Source organism: Phodopus roborovskii, unplaced genomic scaffold (genome assembly GCF_943737965.1).
Source record: "Phodopus roborovskii unplaced genomic scaffold, PHOROB, whole genome shotgun sequence".
Lineage (NCBI taxonomy): Eukaryota > Metazoa > Chordata > Mammalia > Rodentia > Cricetidae > Phodopus > Phodopus roborovskii.
Window position 1 is genome coordinate 14,612,123 of NW_026125059.1, and position 21,642 is coordinate 14,633,764.

Below are 21,642 nucleotides of genomic sequence, written 5' to 3' on the forward strand. Positions count from 1 at the left end.
GTGACACAGGGAAACATGCATATTGCTGCCTCTTCAGTGAGCTTTCTCCAGTGGGTGGGTGTGGCCTTTTAAGGCTGCACATCTGGTGTACCCAGTTACCCTCACACCCATTGAACAGTGGCTAGAGACCCATAGAAACACAGACTCAAATGATACAGGTACACACCACCTAACTGTCCTCAGACACAGACAGCAGCTAGCAACAGGTGGAAACACACACACACACACACACACACACACACACACACACACACACACTATTCTTTGCATCTTTGAGTGTATATTCTTATGTGTTTCTCTGATTATACATGGCATTTCCGTGTCAGTACACCAAGGACACGTGTAGGAGACAGGAACATGTGAGTACACACTTTGGCAAACATACACAACTTTGATAGCTCTGTACATGCACATTTGAGACTCAGAGTTGAGAAGCCACGATACCGTAATTCTAGAACTGGGAAGAGACCAGCAGAGAAGGCTAAGGTGGCTTGGCCCACTGTCAGCAACAAGCAGACAGGGGTCACATGGCTGGCTGCATTCCCCAGTGGGTCAGTCAGCCAGCACTCCCTGATGAAGTCTGCAAGGTCCCCAGCCTATCTCCAGATTCTGGGGTGCTGTGGGAAAAGTCTTACTAAGAATCTACCACATCCATAGTGAGCCATAGTGTCTGTGGGACAGGTAAGGCTTACCATGAATTATCAGGCCATGGGGCTCTGAGGGAGACCTTCGGGGCACATTCCTGCTCTTCCTAACTGCCTCTGTGAACCAGTCCCTGATGTTTGTCATTATCCTCCACACTGAAGGAGGGCGAATAGGAACCTCAGCTTTATGGATTCCTTGGGACACCATGGTCTATCCACCCATAATGAACACTGTTCTTGGCCCGGGGGCTTCCATTGGTGAATGCACCTTTGTGGAGGCTGGCCAATTAAGAAGTCAACACGTGACCACATTACATGGTCAGCACCAGGAAGAAACCAAGAACAGGCTCTTAGGCAGAGGGGCTGGTTATGGACGGACTGAGTTGACAGGAGCTGGTTGGAGGCCTTCAGAGAGAGAGAAAGCATGTTGTGTCACAAGATGGAGTCAAAGGAGTGAGTGGCTGATAAAGAAAGGCAGGATGGGAAGGAATTCCAAGCACAAAGGCCATCACCCTGTAGTTCTCCCAATTTACAGATAAACAAATGGAGGCCCAGGGAGGCCGGGTATGTCATACGCTCTCTAGCCAATGAGAAAGGTATTCTCATTCAGGATTTGAGTCCTGCCATGTGGCTTCAAAGTGATTTTGGCGATCCTCAATGTGGGCAAATTGTTCTCTAGAGAATAGTTGGTAATGTCTGGATACACTTTGGTTGGCATGGCTGGACTGGGGCGCCACTAGCATCTAGTGAGGAGGGCTAGAGGTACTGCTAGGGATTCCACAATGAGCAAGAGAGCGCCAACAACAGGGCAGGATGCTACCCACACAGTCTGTGACTCCGGCATTGAGAAGGCCTAGCCTGACCTTGCAGAGTACCTGAAAGAGCATAAGCCATGGTAGGTGCTTAAGGCAGTATCAGTAGAGGACAAGGGGGTAGGGAGTAATCGCAGAAGACTGCAGGGGAGAAAATGTAAATAAGCCTGTCCATTAACCAAGCTCAAGAGGGTGTTGTGTGCTGGGTAGCTATGTGGAGCACCCTGTGCCCCAGAGAGAATGGGTACCGATGAGCCAGCGGGGTCAAGGACATTGGTGGGCTGGGCTAGGGCTGAAGCTTGTCTGCTGTCAGCTTCTGAAATGCTAACCAGACAACGTCTTTCTTTGTCCCTCCTGCTCCCCATGTCTCTCCCCATCTCTCCTGGCCCCTGTGCTCAACAGCAGACAGCCGGAGGCTGAAGGGTGCCATTCAGAGGAGCACAGAGACAGGACTGGCCGTGGAGATGCCCAGCCGGACACTGCGCCAAGCCAGCCATGAGTCCATCGAGGACAGCATGAATAGCTATGGCTCGGAGGGCAAGTGAGTGTGGGGCCTGCACCTCCCTGCAGCCTAACTGCTCCCAATCTTCTTGGTGGGGGAGGGAGTAAGCAAGCTTCCCAAGAACCCTTAGTCCTTGGGCCTGTGGGATTGTCGGCTAAGCCTCTAGGGCCTTCAAATGACACCAGTAAGAGCCCCGGCTTTACGCTTGCCCCCAGCTCTACCACTTTGGGTCTGTGTGACCTTGAACAGGACACATCCTTGAAGCTCAGTTTCCTTATTTGTAAAGCGAGGCAAAGGCATCAACCACCTTGGGATTGTGATAGTTACTGTTAGCTGTCAATGTTACAGGCTATAGAATCACCTAGGCCTCCAGGTACATCTGTAAGGAATTATTTAGCCTCTGGCCAAGCCTGTGAGAGCTGTGTTGGTTTATTGGAGTTGAGAAGACCCACACTCAAAAGTGGGCAGTGCCATCCCCCAGGGGTGGGTCCGGGACTGTGTAAAAAAAAGAAAAAAGCCAGGACTGGGCATGGTGGCATGTGCCTTTAATTGTAGCACTTGGGAGGCAGAGGCAGAGGCAGAGGCAGGAAGATTTCTATGAGTTTGAGGCCAGCCTGGTCTACACAGAGTTCCAGGACAGCCAGGGCTATGTGGTGAGACCCTGTCTGAAAAAGAGAGATAGGAATCCAGCCGAGCACTGAGAGGGAGCAGCTGTGGCCCTGTGCTTCCCAACTGGGTGCCGTCTGACCAACTGTTTCAAGTACTGCTGCCTCCACTTCCCGCCGGGGTGGTGGTCTGAATCCTTAAACCTGGGTTGAAATCAGTCCTTCCTCTGGTAAGTTGCTGGGATCACAGTGTTTCTTCACAGCAGCAGAAAAAAGAAAAAAAAAAAAGTCACAGATGTTGTAAGGATTAAGTGTTTATTATCTTTGTAACCCTGAGTTAATATTGGATAGACAGCACAGGGCAGCGCTTGGCACATACTGCACACCAGTGCTGGATGATAACCCAGAGAAAGGAGTCGCCGGGGTTCAGTAATACGTCATTGTTGTTTCCTTTTTCCTTAGTTTTTAAAATCCCAGCTGGGTTTTAAAAATACAAACTAGGGCTTAATAAAGACTCATGTATGTCAAGTCTTGAGAAGGTTGGGCTGCCTGGCTTCTCGCCAGAGTTTCCTCTGGGGCTGCACACCAGGATCTGGGTACGTGTTACAAATGCAGATGGCAGGGCTCTGTGTCCCAGCCACCCCGACCAGTGTGACTGGGAGGGAGCCCAGAAAGTCAGCTTCTCAGCCTTCTGGAAGAACTCATTTAGGCTAGGGGCTTCACCTTTATGGGCCCTTGGAAAACTAGGGGAAGTTTGAGGTTTGCCTCCCCCATGAACACACACACACACACACACACACACACACACATACACACACACACACAAGTCACACAAACCTACCCTTCTTAGGTTCCCCCTCATGCCCATCCATGAGCTCCTGGCTAAGAATCTTAAATTCAAAATAACTCCATACTGTACAGATGGCCCAGGACTCAGAGGGGTTTGGAACCTTGCCCAGGGCCACACTGCCACAAATATGTGGCACTCGAGAGTCCGGATGCCAGCTGGAGCTCAGGCCATGCTAACACATTGCTTCGTTTTTCCAATTGAGGCAAGGAAGGGACCTGGGAGGAAGCCGAGGCTTGGGCAAGTTGGGGTCTGTGCTATCTATCTGCACAGGTGTCTGCTGCGCATGGCTATGGACACGTAAATGAGCTGAAATTAAATAAATTGTCATGCTATCTGTATGCAAGTCCTCCTGGTGGCACATAGGTCATGGCAGCTGTGTGGGATAGGGCAAGAAACAGAACGTTTTGTCTTCATGGGGGTTTTGCTGGATTGCACTGGCTGAGTGGCTGCCCCTCACAGCTGGGGACTGGGTGCAGACTCCAGCCAGTTTGGGGTGGGAAGGGCTCAGCCTCTGCCCTTCTTCGATGGTCTGCCTCAGCTAGGACTCCTGCTGGCTAAACGTCTTGTCCCCCACTCCCATCCTCACCACCCCCATACCGGGCATCTCCAGTCTTATGAATGGCCTGGTCTTGGCAGAGCTGCTGTTCCACCCACCTCAAGGAGCCATTCCGGTGGGAGGGAAGAGGGGTGGACAGCGGAAGGGAGAGGAGGAGAAATAGGAGCGGGAGAAGGAGGAGGGGAGAGGAGGGCATCAACCTGCATTTTGAGTAACCTAAGACGCTTGGCAGGGCAGCCAAGCTTGGAGGACGTCATCTAGGCACCCAGGAAATAGTGCCTTCCCACTGACAGGTGCCGGTCCGATTCAGGAGGCCTGAGACCTAGTCTTGTCCCTGCTAATGGCGCATTGGGTGTCTGTCCTTGGGTACATCCGTGATCTCAAGGCCACAAGACATCATGTTGGCCTCAGGATATTAAAAGAACCAGTCCCAGGGAAGCAGCGTGGCGCCCTAGGTGGCAGCTGACGTATCAGAGCTGCAGTCCTATATCATGGAAAAGGAAAGAAAGACAGTCCATCACAGGGCTCCCACGGAGGAAGCATAGTAGGGAGGTATCATGAGGAAGAACAGAGACACTGCCTGCTTGTGGGTAGAACGGGCTCTGGGTGGGTGTCATTTGCTGAACTATGCTTACAGGGACAGAGCGTCCAACTGCATTATAGGCAGGGTCAAAATAGGCTCTGCGGTAGGGCAGCCTTGGCCTGTGGTTCATGCTTCTTAGTTGCCATGAAGCTCTGGGAAAGTTGCCACCCCTCTGAGCCATTGTTTCATTGTGGAAAGGGGGAAGTATGCCTGGCAGTTGCGGTGCAGGTCTTTAATCCCAGCACTTGGGAGGCAGAGGCAGGTGGATCGCTGTGGGTTTGAGGCCAGCCTGGTATACAGAGTGAGTTCCAGGACAGCTAGGGCTACACAGAGAAACCCTTTCTTGGAAAACAAGGGGAGGGGAAGTAATGGAGTGGGCTGCACAGAGAGCAGCGGGGAGGGCAAGTGGGTATATGGGAAGCACTCAGAAGAGTGAGTGACCAGCACACGCTGACGGTGACAGTGGCCACTGTCAGTGTTGTTTATTGCTAATTCAGCCACTGTGAGCTGTGTGTGTTGCTGTTTTGGGTCAGTTGCTTCCTAGTGGATAAGGTGAGCCTTCCCAGAGATGTATAAGTCTACAGCGTGCGAACGAGCACTGAGCATTTTAACTGTAGCTAAAAAACCCGGCACTGTAGTGCCCGTTAAAAGTTTGGGGAAACTGAGGAAGGATCAGAAGTCTGGAAGATACTAGTTCCAGCATTGGGGGCAGACCATAATAAATGCACAACAACTTAATATGCCACATGCCAAGTCTGAAAGGAGGAAGGTAGAGGGACGCTGTGTCCTTGGTGGCATTACTAGCATATGAAGGCACCCCAGAATTATCAACCTGTAGAAATCGAGCAGGGGTTGACTCTTGTTGGGGAGCAGCCAGGTGCTGACACTTCACCCAGCCCCTGGGTGAGAAGGGGACAGAGAGTATTCATCCGTGGCCACCCACTTCTGTCCCTTCGGTGTTTGGAGAGCTGGTCAGACCCAGCTGCCAGGCTCTGAAACAGGAAGGGTTGTGAGTCTCCTCCTCTTTCCCCCATCTCTCAGGCTCTTGCCAGCCCAGCAGATGCTCACAGGGAGCCAACCTCACTCCAAGAGCCCCACAAGGCTGCTGTCCCTGGCACTTCTGGATTGGGCCGCTGAGCATCCCGATCCCAGGCATGTAAAGACAGGGCCTTCCCATGTGAGTTTCCATGTCAACACCTGTGATTAGGCACCTATAGTATGCCAGACAGCCAGGTTGGCCATCAGGGAAACTATGTCCTCAGGAACTTCCACTGTAGGGCACTGACCAATCATCCAGAAACCGATGCAAAAGACAGGTATGAAGATGATGGTCAAGCTGCAATCCCAGCCGGGTCTCCAGGTAGAGATACATGCAGCTTAGACCTCTGTCCGTGAATATGCTGTAGGCTCTAGGTGACAAAATACCAGTGGGTAGCGACCTCATCCCTTGCTATTCAAAGTGTGGACTATAGTCCAGCAACAGCAGCACCCCTGGGTGCCTGTTAGAAGCACAGAACCTCAGCCCTATCCACACCATTGGGTCAGATCCCCACTGCTGTGTGAAGACACAGTGTCAAGACACCCTGGCTTAATGACCATATCGGCCATGTGAACGCTGGAGAGAGGATTGTGCACACACTGTGCCAAGGGCTTCGGCCTGTGTTGACTCAATTAATTCCTCACAACCGCTGGGTGGTGATGTGAATGCTAATGGCCTCACTTACAGATGAGGAAATGCTAAGGGGTAACTTGCCCAAGGTCACAGGGCAAGGAAACACTGTGCTGGGATTCATATCCAGGCATCTGCCCAATTACACTCAGCCCCTTCTCTCATTTAATTGTCGCATTCATGAACGTTTCTGGAGGCAGAGGACACAAAGTCCCCCCTCTTCCTCCTCTACAGGACTCGGCATGTGGCATGTTATACAAGTTGTGTATTTTCTTTTGGAACTTGGGAAGAAGTTCTTTTTCTGGAGCCTCTTTCTCCCTCATCCCAGATTGGAGTTTTATTTGTTAAGGATGGAGGGTTAGAGCCAGAGCAGGGCTGTCTCACTCAGACAAAGGGTACAGGCTAGATCAAACCTGAGACAGAGCCCCGAGGATACTAACACACACCAACTACACACTTCACACACGCTAACCCCCACACCTACACACACACACTCATAGACACATATACCTATATTACATACACACCTATACCACACACACACACACACACACTCATACATGTATACATACATACATACATATATATATATCTCACATGTACACATATCTATATACATACCGATATCACTACACACACAGATATCTACACCTACACACACACCTAGACGAATGTATCTATATCACACACTCATACATGTAAACACACACCACACCTATACCATATACACACACCCACACACTTATCTACACACACACTTACACATATACAACTGTACATACACACATACCTAGAAGCATATTCCTATATCACTCACACACAAGCACACACATACCTGCACACACCCCTATATGCGCATAACCTACATATACACATCTATACAATACTTATGCACATACCTATGCATGCATACACCACACACCACATATACACAGTCCACATACCACACACACCAGACATTCAACTTTACACATATCATACACATATGCCACACACCACACATACACACATACCTAAATACACACATCCCCACAAACATACCACACTTTACACACACTCACACACACACACACACACACATCCCATATCCCTGCCCCCAGGCCTGAGATACTTCCAACCAGACCTCACATGTGAATTCAACTGGAAGAGGTTCACTTGGGAGGGGATTCTGAAAACTATTGTGATAGTGGTGGCATTTGATGGGTTTGCTATATGGCATTAGCTTCCTCCAGGGGCATCTCAGTGCAGCCAGCAATGCACACGCAAACTCTGATCACAGTGAGTGCACAGAACCCCAGTCTCCCAGCCACCCAAACCAGAACCCTGTAGACTACTCCCTGTCTCATGTTCTTTACCTAACTTGCACTAATGTGCCCACTTAATTGTCACTTGAACCATCCATTTCTCCCATCCATGAGGGCCCTGGCCGAGGTGCCCATTGCCCTTGTGCAGACAGCTGCAAGTCTCATTTTTGGTCCGCGGTCTGTCATCCTGTTATTACTGCTGCTGACCTCTCCCAGCCTCTCTCGGTCCACCTCCCTGAACCTTCTGCTCCACAGTGTCTTGCCTCATGTCTCAGCATCCACGGCTCCTCTACCTGCACTCCTGTCCCTACCCCTGTTACCCTCTGCCTCACTCCTGCAGATCTCAGTGAAGGACTAGCACGTTGCTTCAGCTCATGTGCCAATGCCAGTTAAATGTGGGGACTCCTGGAGTGCTGTGTTGAAGAGGATTATGGAGCCAAATGCATGCCTGGTCAGGGTGCTGAAGTTGATTAACAATGTCTGCTCTGGGCGTAGGTGGGAGAAATGGAATGGTCACAAATCTACCATTTCTCTGGCTGGGTCAGCAGCTTGCACACCCTTGGCCTCTCCAACTCTAGCATTCTCCGCTCTCTGTCCCACTAGACACTGAGTTCAGTGCCTGTCTAGCTGGCCCACAGTTGGTGTTCTCAAATTTCGATTACTAGATATGTACAACAGAAGCAGATACACATACCATTCCTTTCTGTCCTCTCTGTCCCCTTCATCTCACAAAGGCCAGGGACTTCGCATCTTCCCTGTCAGCTCCCAGAGCTGGCTTCCAGTACCCAGCTGCCTCTTCCTTTTGTCTGTTGTTATTCTGAGGTGTCTGGGTCACTCTGCCCACAGCCTAGGAAAGTAGCATGTGAGCTCACGACAGGGTCATGGCAACCCAGACTCAGGGTTGCATGATCACGGACAGACAGCCCAGGAGATCAGCAGATAGCAAGAACCCTGCCTCCTGCCCTCCCACCTGTGCTGTTTAGCAGAGTGGAGGGTGTGACCCTGGGCTAAGAGAAAGGAGATAATTTTTTCCTGTTTTATAAGCACTAGGCTTTGCTGAGCATTTGACCGTGTTAGAATCTGCCCTAAGGAATCTATCTCATTAAATACTCAGAATTACTTCTTCCCGTTTTACTAGAAAGAAAGTCAAGGCCCGGAGAGGTGAGCCATGGATCTCCCTGACTAGTGAGTGGTGGAGGGAGGCTGTGGCCCCAGGCTTGCCTGACCCCAGAGCTTGACTAGCAGATCTGCATCCTCTGCTCTGGGGACATGGGGACAGTGCCTTGGCCCTACCTATCTGGGGCCTCTACAGCCATGTATTCAGACAATCATAGAGGAAATATTTAGTTGGAATATTGTCTCTGTTGGACATGGGCAGCATGCACACATTTCTTGTTGTCATTTCCTCCTAAACCAAATAGTAAGACCAGATATTTGCATAGAATTTACACAGCATTAGACGTTAGTAATCTAGATGTGACTTAAAGTCTGCAGGAGAATGCTCATAGCTAATATGAAAACACATCATCATCTTTAAGGGAGTTGAGCATCCATGAGGTTTGATATCCAGGAGAAATCTGGTAATCAATACCCTGGGCATGATAGGAGTCAACTGTGTCTTCTAAGGGTAAGGTTGAACACTGGGGCCAGACAACTGCGGTTCGAATCTCAGATCAGCCACCTTTTAGCCAAGTGGTCTTAGTTGGCTTACTGTTAGTCTTGCTTTAGCCTTCTCTAAAATAGACATTGATGGTACATTTTATAAAGGTAAATGAGTTAACATTAATTAGTCCATTAATAGTATTAGGCTTGGCTTATAAGTTTTGTTTGTTTGTTTGTTTTGGTGTTTTGATACAGGGTTTCTCTGTATTGCTTTGGAGTCTGTCCTGGAACTCGCTCTATAGACCAGGCTGGCCTTGAACTCACAGAGATCCATCTGCCTCTGCCTCCTGAGTGCTGGGATTAAAGGTGTGCGCCACCACTGCCTAGCTCCCAGCCTTCTCTAATGCTTCACAACAAATCACAGAGGGCAACCCTTTCTATGCTGCCAGCCATCTTCAGCCCCTGAGGGTAAAGCACTATATTTATTGTAATACTTACGCACTTCTCAATCATTTAATGTGTATGAAATTCTATACCATATTTACCAGATTCCTGCCCCCCATGGGCATGCACACACACACACACACACACACACACACACATACACACACACCTTTTCATGTGACACTGACCCATTTTCTTCATAACCTGTGATTTTCACTGCAGGATTTTTTTTTTCTCTTCTCAGTCATTTATAAGCCTGCACATTTTGCCTTATAGCAGAATTTTTGTAAGTGAGGTGAGTCTGTGGGGTGTGACTGGATGGATGGACATGGACATCGCATACAGTAGGCAGTGAATAAACAGAACTGACTTCCAGAACCTCCTAGAACCGCAGCCTGTAATCACCATGAGGGTTGCACAGCCTTTTAATTTCTGATGCCATTAAGTCGGGTGATCCAACTGGAAAAGAGAATGGAATCAAACCTGTGAATTACCCAATTACTGCTTTAACCACCAAGAACACAGGGTCCAAGCTAAGCTCAAAGGTTAATAATAAAAGACAGATGGATCGCGCGCCACAAACAAAACTAATAGGATTTGAGTTGCGGGAAATCTCATTTCACCATTAAGGCAAAATAAAAGGCCAGTGGAACAATGGGTAAAAGCCTGTTTCAAGGCTCTGCCTCTGCCTGTGTGGCGCTGGCCCTGGAAGGAACTGGCTCCTGCAGGCCTTCCATCAATCCTATGGCCTGTGCTTGGTCCCAGGCATCCAGACGCTGCTGTGCTGGAGGGGAAGGACCATGAAAATGCCAAGTAGAAGGGAGAAGACTGTGCCGGGAGGGGCAGTAGGGACTGGCTGCTGTGACGTCTTTCTATGACTGGCTCAGGAGTGGCTCAGTGTGAACCGGTGTTATCCCACCCATGCTCCCCGGCCATTCAGCTAGACAAGAACTCTTCATTCCCACTTGATATGTAATGAAACTATAGCGCAGAGAGGTGGAAAACCCCAAGGGCTGGAAAGATAGCGTAGTGGGTAAAGTCACATGTTGCCAAGCCTGACAACCTGAGTTCAGTTCCAAGGCTCACATGAACAGGGCCTATTCCTGTGAATTGTCCTCTGACTTAGGCACACTGTGGTGCCATGTGTGATGCACACTTGAGTGTGTACATACACACATGCATGGGTGCGCGCGCGCGCGTGCGCACACACACACACACACACACAAATAAATGCAATTAAAATTGCTTAAAATTTCACCCACGTTGCCCAGCACTGGAATGTGAGGTGTATATCACACTATAAATCTTAATTGTTATCCTTTATTCCACTAGTTTGGGAATTTGGCAGGGAACATTTACTGATCTCCTGTTGCATGCAAGGATTATTCTATGAAGTAGTATGTGTGAAACATGTCACAGTCAGAAGCTCCCTCGTGTCCCTTTGCTAACAGATCTGCGCGGAGCCTGGAAATATTTATTTACCACAGGCACGGCACACTGCGCACAAGGCAGTGATCTTGTTAACAGATTAGAATCAGGTGACAGTGTCGACTTGCTGGAAGTCACTCGACAGGCCGGTGGCCAGGGAGGCACACATAGAACCATGTCTGTTTTGTTAGACTGCTCCATTCCACACCTCCAGGGGGAGATCCCAGGGTGGAGCATGGCCTCTTGGTGGAATTGATCCTCTGGCCAGCAGGGGCAAGGCACACTGTGCCTCTTGCTTTATGAATGTCGTGTTTGCTAGCTCAGGGTGGCAGCTTGGTGCCTTGGCAGCCAGCGAGGCACCCTGGGATGGGAAATCAGGCAGCCGCCCAGATATTAGAAACAATTACTGCTAATTACCAGGCCTGCCAATTCCCCATTGTCTGCTTGCACTCCACCAGGAAATCAAGGAGCAGGCGATGAGGATGTTGGAGGAAACTTTCAATTTTGGCTTGCAGAATGCCTGGTGTCACCTGGGGGATGGGCTCCTTCCTGCCTCAAACCTACAAGGCCTGGCTACCTTTCCACCTCTCTCTGTTTTAGAGCCCACATCCTCCTTACAGAATAGATCTTGGATCCTCCAGAATGCTGGGAAGGTAGGGCAGAGGGACCCAGAGCCATAGAGTGAAGCCCGCATCTTGGCTGTGAGTCTGGTGTCGCTCTCAGTGAAAGTAACTAAGGGTCTTTGGCTTTAGAAGAGTGATGAGTACACACTTTAATCTCCAAACATTTAAGTGAGTGTTTATTCTGTACTTGCTGCTGAACGAATATAATATAGCCATGGGTTCTACCTGCGTGACTCCTGTGCCAGGCAGCCCCCTTTCTGAAGCTAACTCAAAGACTCTGGTGGAATAGGAAGCCCCCCCCCATAAATCAACACTGGGAGCAAGAAGAAATCTGATAGGAAGGGGGTGTTCATATAGCGCAGAGGTCATGCCTATGGGCCCCCCTCCCCCAGCAGGCAGCCAAAGTTTGAGGAGGCTGTGGAAGGTGTGTGATCAAGTTATCCATTATCCCAGCTGCAGGCCACTCCCAGCTGTCATCAGTTGGATGTTGTTTCTGGGGTGAGGGGGAAGAAGTTAACCCTTAGGGGCTTCCTTCTGCCCTGCCTATAAGCAGAAGCAAGCATTGTTGCAGCCAGATGAGGGGCCCGCAGACTGTGAGCCCCAGGTGAAAAATGGCAACTGAGAGTGCAGAGGTGCATGCTGGGAGGACAGGGTGAGCCAGACACTATCTGCCTGGCTTGAGTAGTTACTGCTCTCTCCAGCTGATCTGTAAGATGGGTCCACCAATAGTATGGACCAAGGAACTTCAAGGCCCAAACAAATTAAAATGCCCTTAGACCTCTGGTGGCCCACAGTAAGGATTGTTCATTTGCTGTTACAAATCACTGAGTCAAGGTCCCATTTTTCTGGTTTGTTGAAGCTTAATCTCAGGTGGTTCAAGATTGTCCAGAAGGTTATATCTATGTCCTGTACATAGAGAGAGTACATGTGGAGTGAATCCATGTTAACTCCAAAACAGGCCCAGGAGTGACAGCCAAAATATGTCTGCCCTTGGTATCCATGAGTTGCTTTTGTGGACTGAATCAGCTTTAACTCAAAGATATTCGGGCACGGGCGGGGGAGGGGCATTCCAGAAGGTTTCAAAAGCAAAATTTGGACTTACCACATGCCTATCACTGTAATGAAAGCACATCAAGGGATGGCGCACAGATGGACATTGCTCCAGCACCTTCCATTTCTCGTGCCCTCCATCCCTGTGGTCCCACTAAATGAGCATCGTTTGCCCTGTTCATGTTGTCTGTTAGGTAGATCAGCAGTGGTCATGTCTGTACTGCACATGTATGAAGCTACCACGTCATTTTCCCTAAACAACACAGCATAACAACTGCTTACATTATCGTGTACAGTGGCATTGTGGGAAGTGTCTTATGTAATCTGCCCACGATTTAAAGTGCATAGCGGGGTTGGGGGGACTGGGGGGCTGAAGAGATGATGGCTCGGATGTTAAGAGCACTGACTGCTCTTTCAGAGGACCTGGATTTAATTCCCAGCTGACACACATGGCACCTCACCATTATCTGTAATTGCAACTCCAGGATTCCAACACACCTTCACACAGGTACCTAGGCAGGCAAAAACAGCAACATACATACAATGAAATTAAATTTTTAAAAAATCTTTTAAAAAAATAAGTGCGTGAGGGGACATGTAAGGGTCTATGCAAACTCTATCAGTACATCCATCTTCTAGGAAAGACTTGAGCATCTGTGGATTTGGGTGTCTCTAGGGTTTCTGGAACTGGACTCAATCTATCATGGGTACCAAGGGACAACTGGCTTAATAAGATGGAGAACGCTGAACACATTGTTTAGTTTTCGGCAAGCATCCCACATGCTCCATTGTTCTCTTTCTTTCCATAACATTTGTCACCTTCTTTAATGGTATATAATTGATGTTCTTTTTGGGTATATTTATTTATACTTACCTGTTTTCATGTTTCTTCTGGACAAGTATATGTGTACCATGTGTGCGTCTGGTGCCCTCAGAGGTCAGAAGAGGGCATCAGGCCCCCAGGATCTAGAGTGACAGACAGTTGTGAGCCAGTATGGTGCCGGGAATGGAACCCGAGTCCTGGAAAGAGTTACCAATGCCTTTAACCACTGAGCCATCTCTCCACTCACTGACAGTATGTCTTATTATGTGCCTGTGAGGACAGAAATCACTGTCTGTCTTGTTCCTTGATGTGGTCTATGTTCAGAACAGTGCCAGGGATGTTCTAAAACATACCACACACACACACACACACACACACACACACACACCACACACACACACCACACACACAGACCACACACACACACACCACACACACATACCACACACACACACACACACACACCACACACACACACACAGACCACACACACACACACACACCACACACACACAGACCACACACACACCACACACACACAGACCACACACACACACACCACACACACACACACACACACACACACACACCACACACACTCACACACACACCACACACACACTCACACACACACAGAGTGAATGAATGTATCGTAAAGACTCTGGCTGGAATGCGTGTATCCTTGCAGGATTATCGGTGCTGGGTAGTGTTAGTAGCTTCGACTGTTATCACTGTGCTGCTGGGACCATGGAGGAAGGAATAATAGTAACTGTTACTGACTTATTATTCAAAAACCCTTCATTCCCAGGCTCTCTATACCAGTCACACCAGTTCCATGTCAAAGGCCCAAGTCTGATGGAAAAGGGAGTTTCAACTCATCAGTTCACAAAAGCTTCTGTATCAGATTTTCATTGCCTGAACTGAGCCATGTCCGTCTGTCCTGGAGAAAAGGAGTGCCCTGAGGGCTGCTCCTCCCTGTTACAATCACATGCCTTGCAGATGTGGGGTCCCTAAAGGAAACTGGAGGTTCTACTACCACAAAAGTGAAAGTGGATATCAGGAAGCCGAACAGCAGCAGCATCTGTCGGGGCCCAAGGCTGGTGTGCAGGGCACTGATCGTCTGGCCTCTCTTGAGTGAGCCTCACATTAAACTGCTGATTCTGATCTAGCAGCTGGGCAGAGGCATCACATATGATCTAGCAGCTCCAGATGTAGGTGAGGCTGCTGATCTCTGGACCACACTTGAAATATCAAGGCATTAAGCTTTTTGTCTCCCATGACCCCTACAGCCTCCCTAGCCAGTTAAATCAGCATCGTGGTGGGTGTAGATGAAGATCACCATGGAGCTGGGTGATGGTGGCTCACACCTTTAATCCCAGCACTCAGAAGGCAGAGGCAGGCAGATCTCTGAGTTTGAGGCCAGCCTGCTCTACAGAGTGAGTTCCAGGTTTGCCAGGGCTACACAGAAAAACCCTGTCTCATCAAACAAACAAAGAAACAAAAACCACCATGGGATGAGGAATATTTTGAACCTCTGCATCGATCCCAAAGCACATCCTTTTCTTCTCACAGTCTTAACTATGGAGGTGTTTGCCTGGCTTCAGATGCCCAGTTCAGTGACTTCCTGGGGAGCATGGGGCCAGCGCAGTTTGTGGGCCGCCAGACCCTGGCTACCACACCCATGGGTAAGTGTTGGAAGCCCTGTGCCCCTCCTTCCTTTGCCCTCACCTGATGGCTTCAGGCTCTGAGCACCTGGCTTGGAGCCTGGACCATATAGTCTAGCCCTCTTCCATGCCTACCTCTGGAGTGTCCAAGCTGTAGTTATGGGACTTAGTCTGATCTTGTTTGGTCTGGGATGGGTTTAGAGGGACTGCAAGCACCTACTAGAGCTCCTAAGTCACTTTCTAGTGTCATGTCTTGCAGGAGATGTGGAGATCGGCTTGCAAGAGAGGAACGGCCAGCTGGAGGTGGACATCATCCAGGCTCGGGGACTGACTGCCAAGCCAGGCTCCAAGACACTGCCAGGTGTGGGAACATCTAAGAGATGTATCTGGTGTGGTCCACTGGACCAACCTTCTTAGAGAGATACTTTTTGTTTATCATTATACCCTGGCACCTAGTGTATACTCTACACCCCTTGGGACTCAGAAAGCATTTGTGGGAGAGGCTGGCAAATGAAAGTGTAAGGATGGCATGGTGGGCAAGTTGTGGACTGATGGGAGAAACAAATAAGCAGAGGAAAGAGGAGGCAATGAGGACCACTAGAGGAAAGCAGGCCCACCCAGACACGGCCTCAGGTGCTGCCCACCCAGGTGGAATCTCAGATAATACCCATCCTCGTGTGGTTACACACACTGCCCACTCTGCACCCATTTGCCCTGTGGCCCTTACCCATACTCCTGGGGGTTCTCCGATCCCCAGAAGTAGGTGGTTGACCTCTCTCTGTTGCATTTATTACCCACAATTTGGGGGAGCATCCTGAACCCTGCCTTCTGCCCTCTGTCCCCAGCTGCCTATATCAAGGCCTATCTGCTGGAGAATGGTGTCTGCATTGCCAAGAAGAAGACCAAAGTGGCCCGCAAGTCACTGGACCCGCTGTACAACCAGGTGCTGCTGTTTCCTGAGAGTCCACAGGGCAAAGTCCTGCAGGTAAGGGGGTCCTCTGTGTGTGTGTATGTGCTGAAGCAGGGTCTCTCAAGTGTCTTGCCCAGGGGAGTTGAAGCACTGAGTCTGACTTGCACCCACAGCTTCCTGTGTCACTGTGAATTTTGTCCCTCATGAGTCTTGGCTATTTCATCCCCGGAGCACATGGAGGAAGGAATAAACTAACTCCAAAATTTGTCCTCTGACCTTGTGAATGACATTTCATGAACACTCCATGCATGAATAATGCACACACAAACTAAAAACAACAAAATATGTATATGTCACACACACACACACACCTCTGCACACATACCACACATAAAATAAAAGCAAGTTTTCTAAAAAGATTAAAAAACAAAACCCAGGCAGACAGTGAGTGACAGTCCTGACTGAGGACTATCCTTTAAGCCTGTTCTCAACCTTCCTAACACTGCAACCCTTTAATACAGTTCCCCATGTGGTGGTGACCCCCCAGCCATAAACTTATTTTGCTGCTCCTTCATAACTGTAATTTTACTACTCATGAATCATTGTGTAAATGCCTGATATGTAGGGTAACTGATATGTGCCCTGTGAAAGGGCCATTCAACGCTCAAGGTGGTCGCGCCCCTCAGGTTGAGAACCACCACTCTAGGCCTTGTTGAGCATGGCTGAGTTAGTCCACCTTCATGGAGGGGGACAGAACTAAAAGATGAGGTACAGGACAGAAGATGAGGGTCCTGCAGCCACAGACCCAGACCCACAGGCCAACTCTGAGATGGCGTTGATCAAGAGACCAGGAAGGTTCCACAGAGGAAAATTAGTTGGACAAGAAAGGAAGCTGACAGTGACTCAATGTCCCCTTTGTGACGATGCTTCCTGTGGGGTCTGAGGCTCCCTGTGGGGAAAGCATGGAGAGGGACCATGTTGCAGATGTAGGGCCATCCTTCAAGGCCTTTGTTCAAAGTGGGGCCGTGTGGAGGATGGGGCAGAGAGGGCGACCGCATGATTGGGACACTAGAGCCAAATGTGGTCAGATGAATGACTTGTCACTTTATTTGGAGCTGGGGGTACACATGCCACAGAATGCATGTGGAGGTCAAATGACAACTCATGGAAGTCCACCCCCCACCACTCTCCCCTCCCTCTCTCCCCTCTATGTGGGCTCTGACACTGAACTTAGGTCATCAAGCTTGGCAACAGGCATCTTTGCCTGCTGAGCTATCTTGCTGGGCCCCCTTGCATGGTTTTTAAAGAGGTAGACTCCACAGGGCTTAGCTGCATTGGCCTGAGGGACCCTAGGTTCTGGTCTGACTGACAGGCATGGTTTTTTTTTTTTTTTTTTTTTTTTTTCTTAACTTTTATTGTGTGGGTGTTTTGCCAGCCCATATGTTCGTGTACGGGTTGTGATCTTGGTGCCTGTGCAGTGTTGGGAATCAAACCCAGGGCCTTGTGCATGCTGGGCAAGCACTCTACCAGCTGAACAAAGTACCAAGCTCTCAGTTGCAAGATGGAATCAGTTATGTTTCTCTTGTCCTGCAGGTGATTGTGTGGGGAAACTATGGGCGGATGGAGCGGAAGCAGTTCATGGGTGTGGCCCGAGTGCTGCTGGAGGAACTGGACTTGACCACCCTGGCTGTGGGCTGGTACAAGCTCTTCCCCACCTCCTCCATGGTGGACCCGGCCACAGGTCCTCTGCTCCGTCAGGCATCCCAGCTGTCCCTTGAGAGCACCGTGGGGCCCTGTGGCGAGAGATCTTAATGCCAGGGATGGGGAGGGGCTCCCCAAGATGGCCTGGAGACCACCCAGCCCTGACCTGGGACCCCAGGCCCAGGGGCACATTGGACACCGGAGGATGGGGTTCTTCCCCACAGTGGGGAAGCAGAATGGGGAGATCTGCTCCCTTGGGCCCCTCCTCACTCCTTCACCTCCTACCCCTGAGACCTTCCCTCTCCCAGTGGGTTGGCTACACTTTTGACTTGGCCGGTTTTGACCTGGTGGATGCGGCTACAGTCAGAAAAAGACAGAGGCGGCAGAGCAAACTACTCTCCTGCCCCACCCACCCCACCCCCTGCCACCCCCCTTTTGCTTCCTTGGAAGCTCGCTGCCCAGAGCCAAGTCCAGAATCAAGCCGGCCATCTCCATGGTGCCAATTACCAGCAAGTGTCTTTCCTGCGGCACCGGGTTCAGGCAGCTACTCTTGCCCCAGAGCTGATGGGGCAGTTTGCAAGGATCCGGAGCCAGCTCCCGGGGGCCCAGAGCTCCCCACTTGAAGGGGAGTGTGGGTCTCCCTCTGCCTGCCCGTGGAAGGAGCTTTGCCGCAGCCTGTCTGAGTCCATCCATCCATCCCCTCCTTCCTGCCCCTCGGCTGCAAGCTCTAGGAATTGGGGGCCAGCAGAGATGAAGGGAGAGGAGGGGGTGCCTGAGGCCTGGCACGGATTCCCCAGGAATCCTTGCTCCATGGGATTGTAACATGCTGCTCTGGAGCTCTTGGTGGACTGGAAAGGACAGTGGCATCTGTGATATGGTGGAGGACTGCGGGGACCTGAGTTTCTGGAACCCTGCACACAGGCTTTTCTCCTGTGTAGGGGTAGTGGGAGCCCAGCTTTGAAGAAAGCTGGGATTAAGTCGAGTGACGGCGAGGTAAGGGTTTCCCAAACAGGAGACCCCCAACTTGTTGGATGAGACCAAGGGTCATGTTGTTACCCCTCTGCCTCTGGTCTAGGGTCTTGGGGAGGCATTAGAGCCCCTCCCATTTTAGTCTTTTTAAATAACCCATCCTGTGCGAAGGGCAGAAGCCACTGCCCCAGCCTCATCCCCATGGCTCAAGGAGGTACAGAGGGAGGGTGGCCGAGCTATGAGTGTAAGATCCAGAGGCCTGGGCAGCTGCCTTCCTGTGGCCCTCCCTAGGGCCTGCAGGAGCCCTTTTGCATGCGAGGGAGGACACAGTCTGGCCCCTGTAGAAGCACATTTCTCTCTCTGTCCTGGGAGCCGACCAGCAGCCTGGGACCCCTCTTCACCTAGTCCCTGCTGTGTAGGGTAGTCCGGGTTAGCTGGGTAGTTAGTGTTCACGCCTGAGGCCTGTTCTTAGCTCAGATGTAGTCTTTTTTTTCAAGCCCCAGGCTGGGGGTAGAGGGGGGACCCCAGTACATTCCAGAAGATCGCAGCCTCTCTCTAGCCTGGGCTGGGTGGGCTGCCTGGCTCCCCAAAGGCCAGCTCTTTTACCTTCTCCTCCGTCCCTTCCTCTCTCCTCCCTTATAGAGTTGTAGCTCTAACTGCCCCCTTATACTCAGCATTCTGGGGAAATGCCCTTGGCATTGATTTGCTTCAGGATGCACTCCTGACGATTGCTGGGCCTGGGCTCCATTAGAGGGGCCTGGGCTCCATTAGAGGGTGTCATTTTCCACTGAGGGTGTCAAGGTTTTGTTGAACCCCACCTTGTTCCTGGTTCTTTTTCTTCCAGGGATTTCTCCCACTTGGGAATTCTCCCCATCCCCAGCCTGGCTAAGCTATGAGTGCCCTTTAGGGCTCCGATCCATCCTGTCATCTTCACAGGGAGCTGTTGACGCTGCACAGGAAAGGGGCTGCACACAGGCCCCTCTCCTCAAATTGGTCTTCAGAGTGTGGAGGGGCGGGCCCTGAGGACAAGGGCTCTGTTTGGGGTCCCACTTGAGGCCCACAGTTAGCCATCACCCCATTTATTTCCAACCAGTGTGATATCTCTTCAGTTAGGCTATTACTCACCGCGTAGAATATTTTGAGCCAGGAGAGCATCTTCTCTCCCCAGCTGTCACCGCTGTCGTTGTTCAGGGTGGGACAGAGCCTGGCTATCACAACCAGAGGAGGAGAGGCTCAGCTCTGATTTGTCTGAGAGAGAGAGCGAGAGAGAGCGAGAGCGAGAAAGAGAGAGCAAGAGAGAGATAGAGAGATAGAGAGAGAGAGATAGAGAGATAGAGAGAGAGAGCGAGAGAGAGAGAGAGAGAGAGGGAGAGAGAGAGAGAGAGAGACAGGGGGGAATGCAGGAGCACTGACTCCAAAGCAATAACACCCTAGGGTGGTCCTGAGGCCCCCTCAGTGATTTTCTTGTTCGTTCTGTGAAATCCCACTCGCCTCCTGGAGGGGTGGAGCAGGGGGCTGGGGCCCCATTTCTTTGTATCACTGTAAGCGTGTGCCCCACTTTCCAGGGGCTGTGACCACTCGTGTGGGAACCCTATCTGTCCTCACCAAGGACTGGACAGGGCTTGGGGAGGGGAAGTGATTTCCATCATTAGCTCTGGGGATTATCAAGCCCAGCCTGTCCCCACCGCTGTCTGACCCTCTGTCAATCAAACTCTACCATCTGGAGAGGAGTAAGAGGGCGGAGCTGGGGGCGCCTTTCTGGTGCTGGGTCTTTAGGGGCGTTTCTTTTTTCCTCTGGACAGAGGCCATGTATAGGGTAGGGCCATCTCCATTTTCCTTTCCCAGAATGCCTCTGCATTCTGAAGGGCAGGGCCTGGGGATCCTTCAGTCCATTTGCATTTTGCAAAAAAAAAGATACCAAGTCCCTGCCTGAGGAGAGCCCTCCCGAGGCCATTGGTATGCCCAGGGGCATTGCTACCTAGATCTCCTCTTCATTCACATGTCATGCTGAGCTGGGGCCAGGACAGGAGGAAGGGGACTGCCTAGTCTCATCCTTTCTACTCCTTTTCTTTGGAGCCTCCTAGTGGCTCCAAATTATGGCAGGACAAGCTGTAGCCAATCTGAGAGGTTAGGAAACCCAGGCCCCAGCAGGCCCCAGCAGGCCCCAGCAGGAAGTCATTTGGTTAAGGCCTCTCAACAAAATGCATTGGGGGTGGGGGTGGCAGAGCCTGGAGCTGTAGACTGGCACTCAGAGGCCACCACCATCACTTCCAGCTTCTAGCACAGGCGACACCACCCTGCTTGACTCTCTGTCTCTCTCTCTCCTGGGCCAGTGCCTTTTCTAGGCGTGAGTTGGGAGAAGAGGAGGCACTAGGGTGTCCAGGATCTCCTGAGCGATCTCTCTGGTGATCAGGAGCTGAAGGATTTGCTATAGGCCTTTTGTTCTGGGTCCTAACCTGTCCAGATCCAGCTGAGAGTGGGTGGAAAACACTCACCCACCTACAAAGTTTCTAGAGTAGGGGCTCCAGGAAGTCCTCACTCGCCCTCAGAAGGGATAGCCCCGCTTCCCATAGTGCTCCCCACAGTGTGTCCCCAGTGATTTTACTCTTGACCCCCACAAGAGCTCCAAATAGCAAGTCAAGGGAGGTTTATATTGTCAGCCCCGTTTTCAGGAGGGAGAGCTTGATGTCCCGAGAGAGATGCTTGCCCAACTGCCAGCTTTGACAGTGGCTGAGCTCCAGCTCATTCCCCAGGGTACACAGCACAGGCATGCAAGCACACAAGCACACAGGTGAGTGACTCACCGCTGGACTCCTTCAGGCAGGAGATTCCGGAGCACTTTAGGGTTCAGAAAAGGCACAGCGCCCCACACTTGCCCAAGGCAGAGCTGTTGCACCAGGCAA

General features: G+C 50.8%; 1 protein-coding gene across 2 annotated transcripts in view; it reads left to right on the forward strand.

The window, feature by feature from the left end:
* Rims4 (regulating synaptic membrane exocytosis 4) overlaps window positions 1-18,185 on the forward strand; it is a 56,051-nt gene extending 37,866 nt beyond the window's left edge. Inside the window, exons 2-6 of one of the 2 annotated variants that reach the window (XM_051186690.1) lie at window positions 1,859-1,997; window positions 15,068-15,180; window positions 15,419-15,520; window positions 16,005-16,144; window positions 17,663-18,185. In XM_051186690.1, coding sequence (XP_051042647.1) covers window positions 1,859-1,997; window positions 15,068-15,180; window positions 15,419-15,520; window positions 16,005-16,144; window positions 17,663-17,881 — 713 coding nt within the window. In that variant the 3' untranslated portion in view covers window positions 17,882-18,185. The remainder of the gene's footprint in view (window positions 1-1,858; window positions 1,998-15,067; window positions 15,181-15,418; window positions 15,521-16,004; window positions 16,145-17,662) is intronic. The other variant, XM_051186682.1, reaches the window with a different exon arrangement.
* The last annotated feature ends 3,457 nt before the right edge of the window (window positions 18,186-21,642 follow it).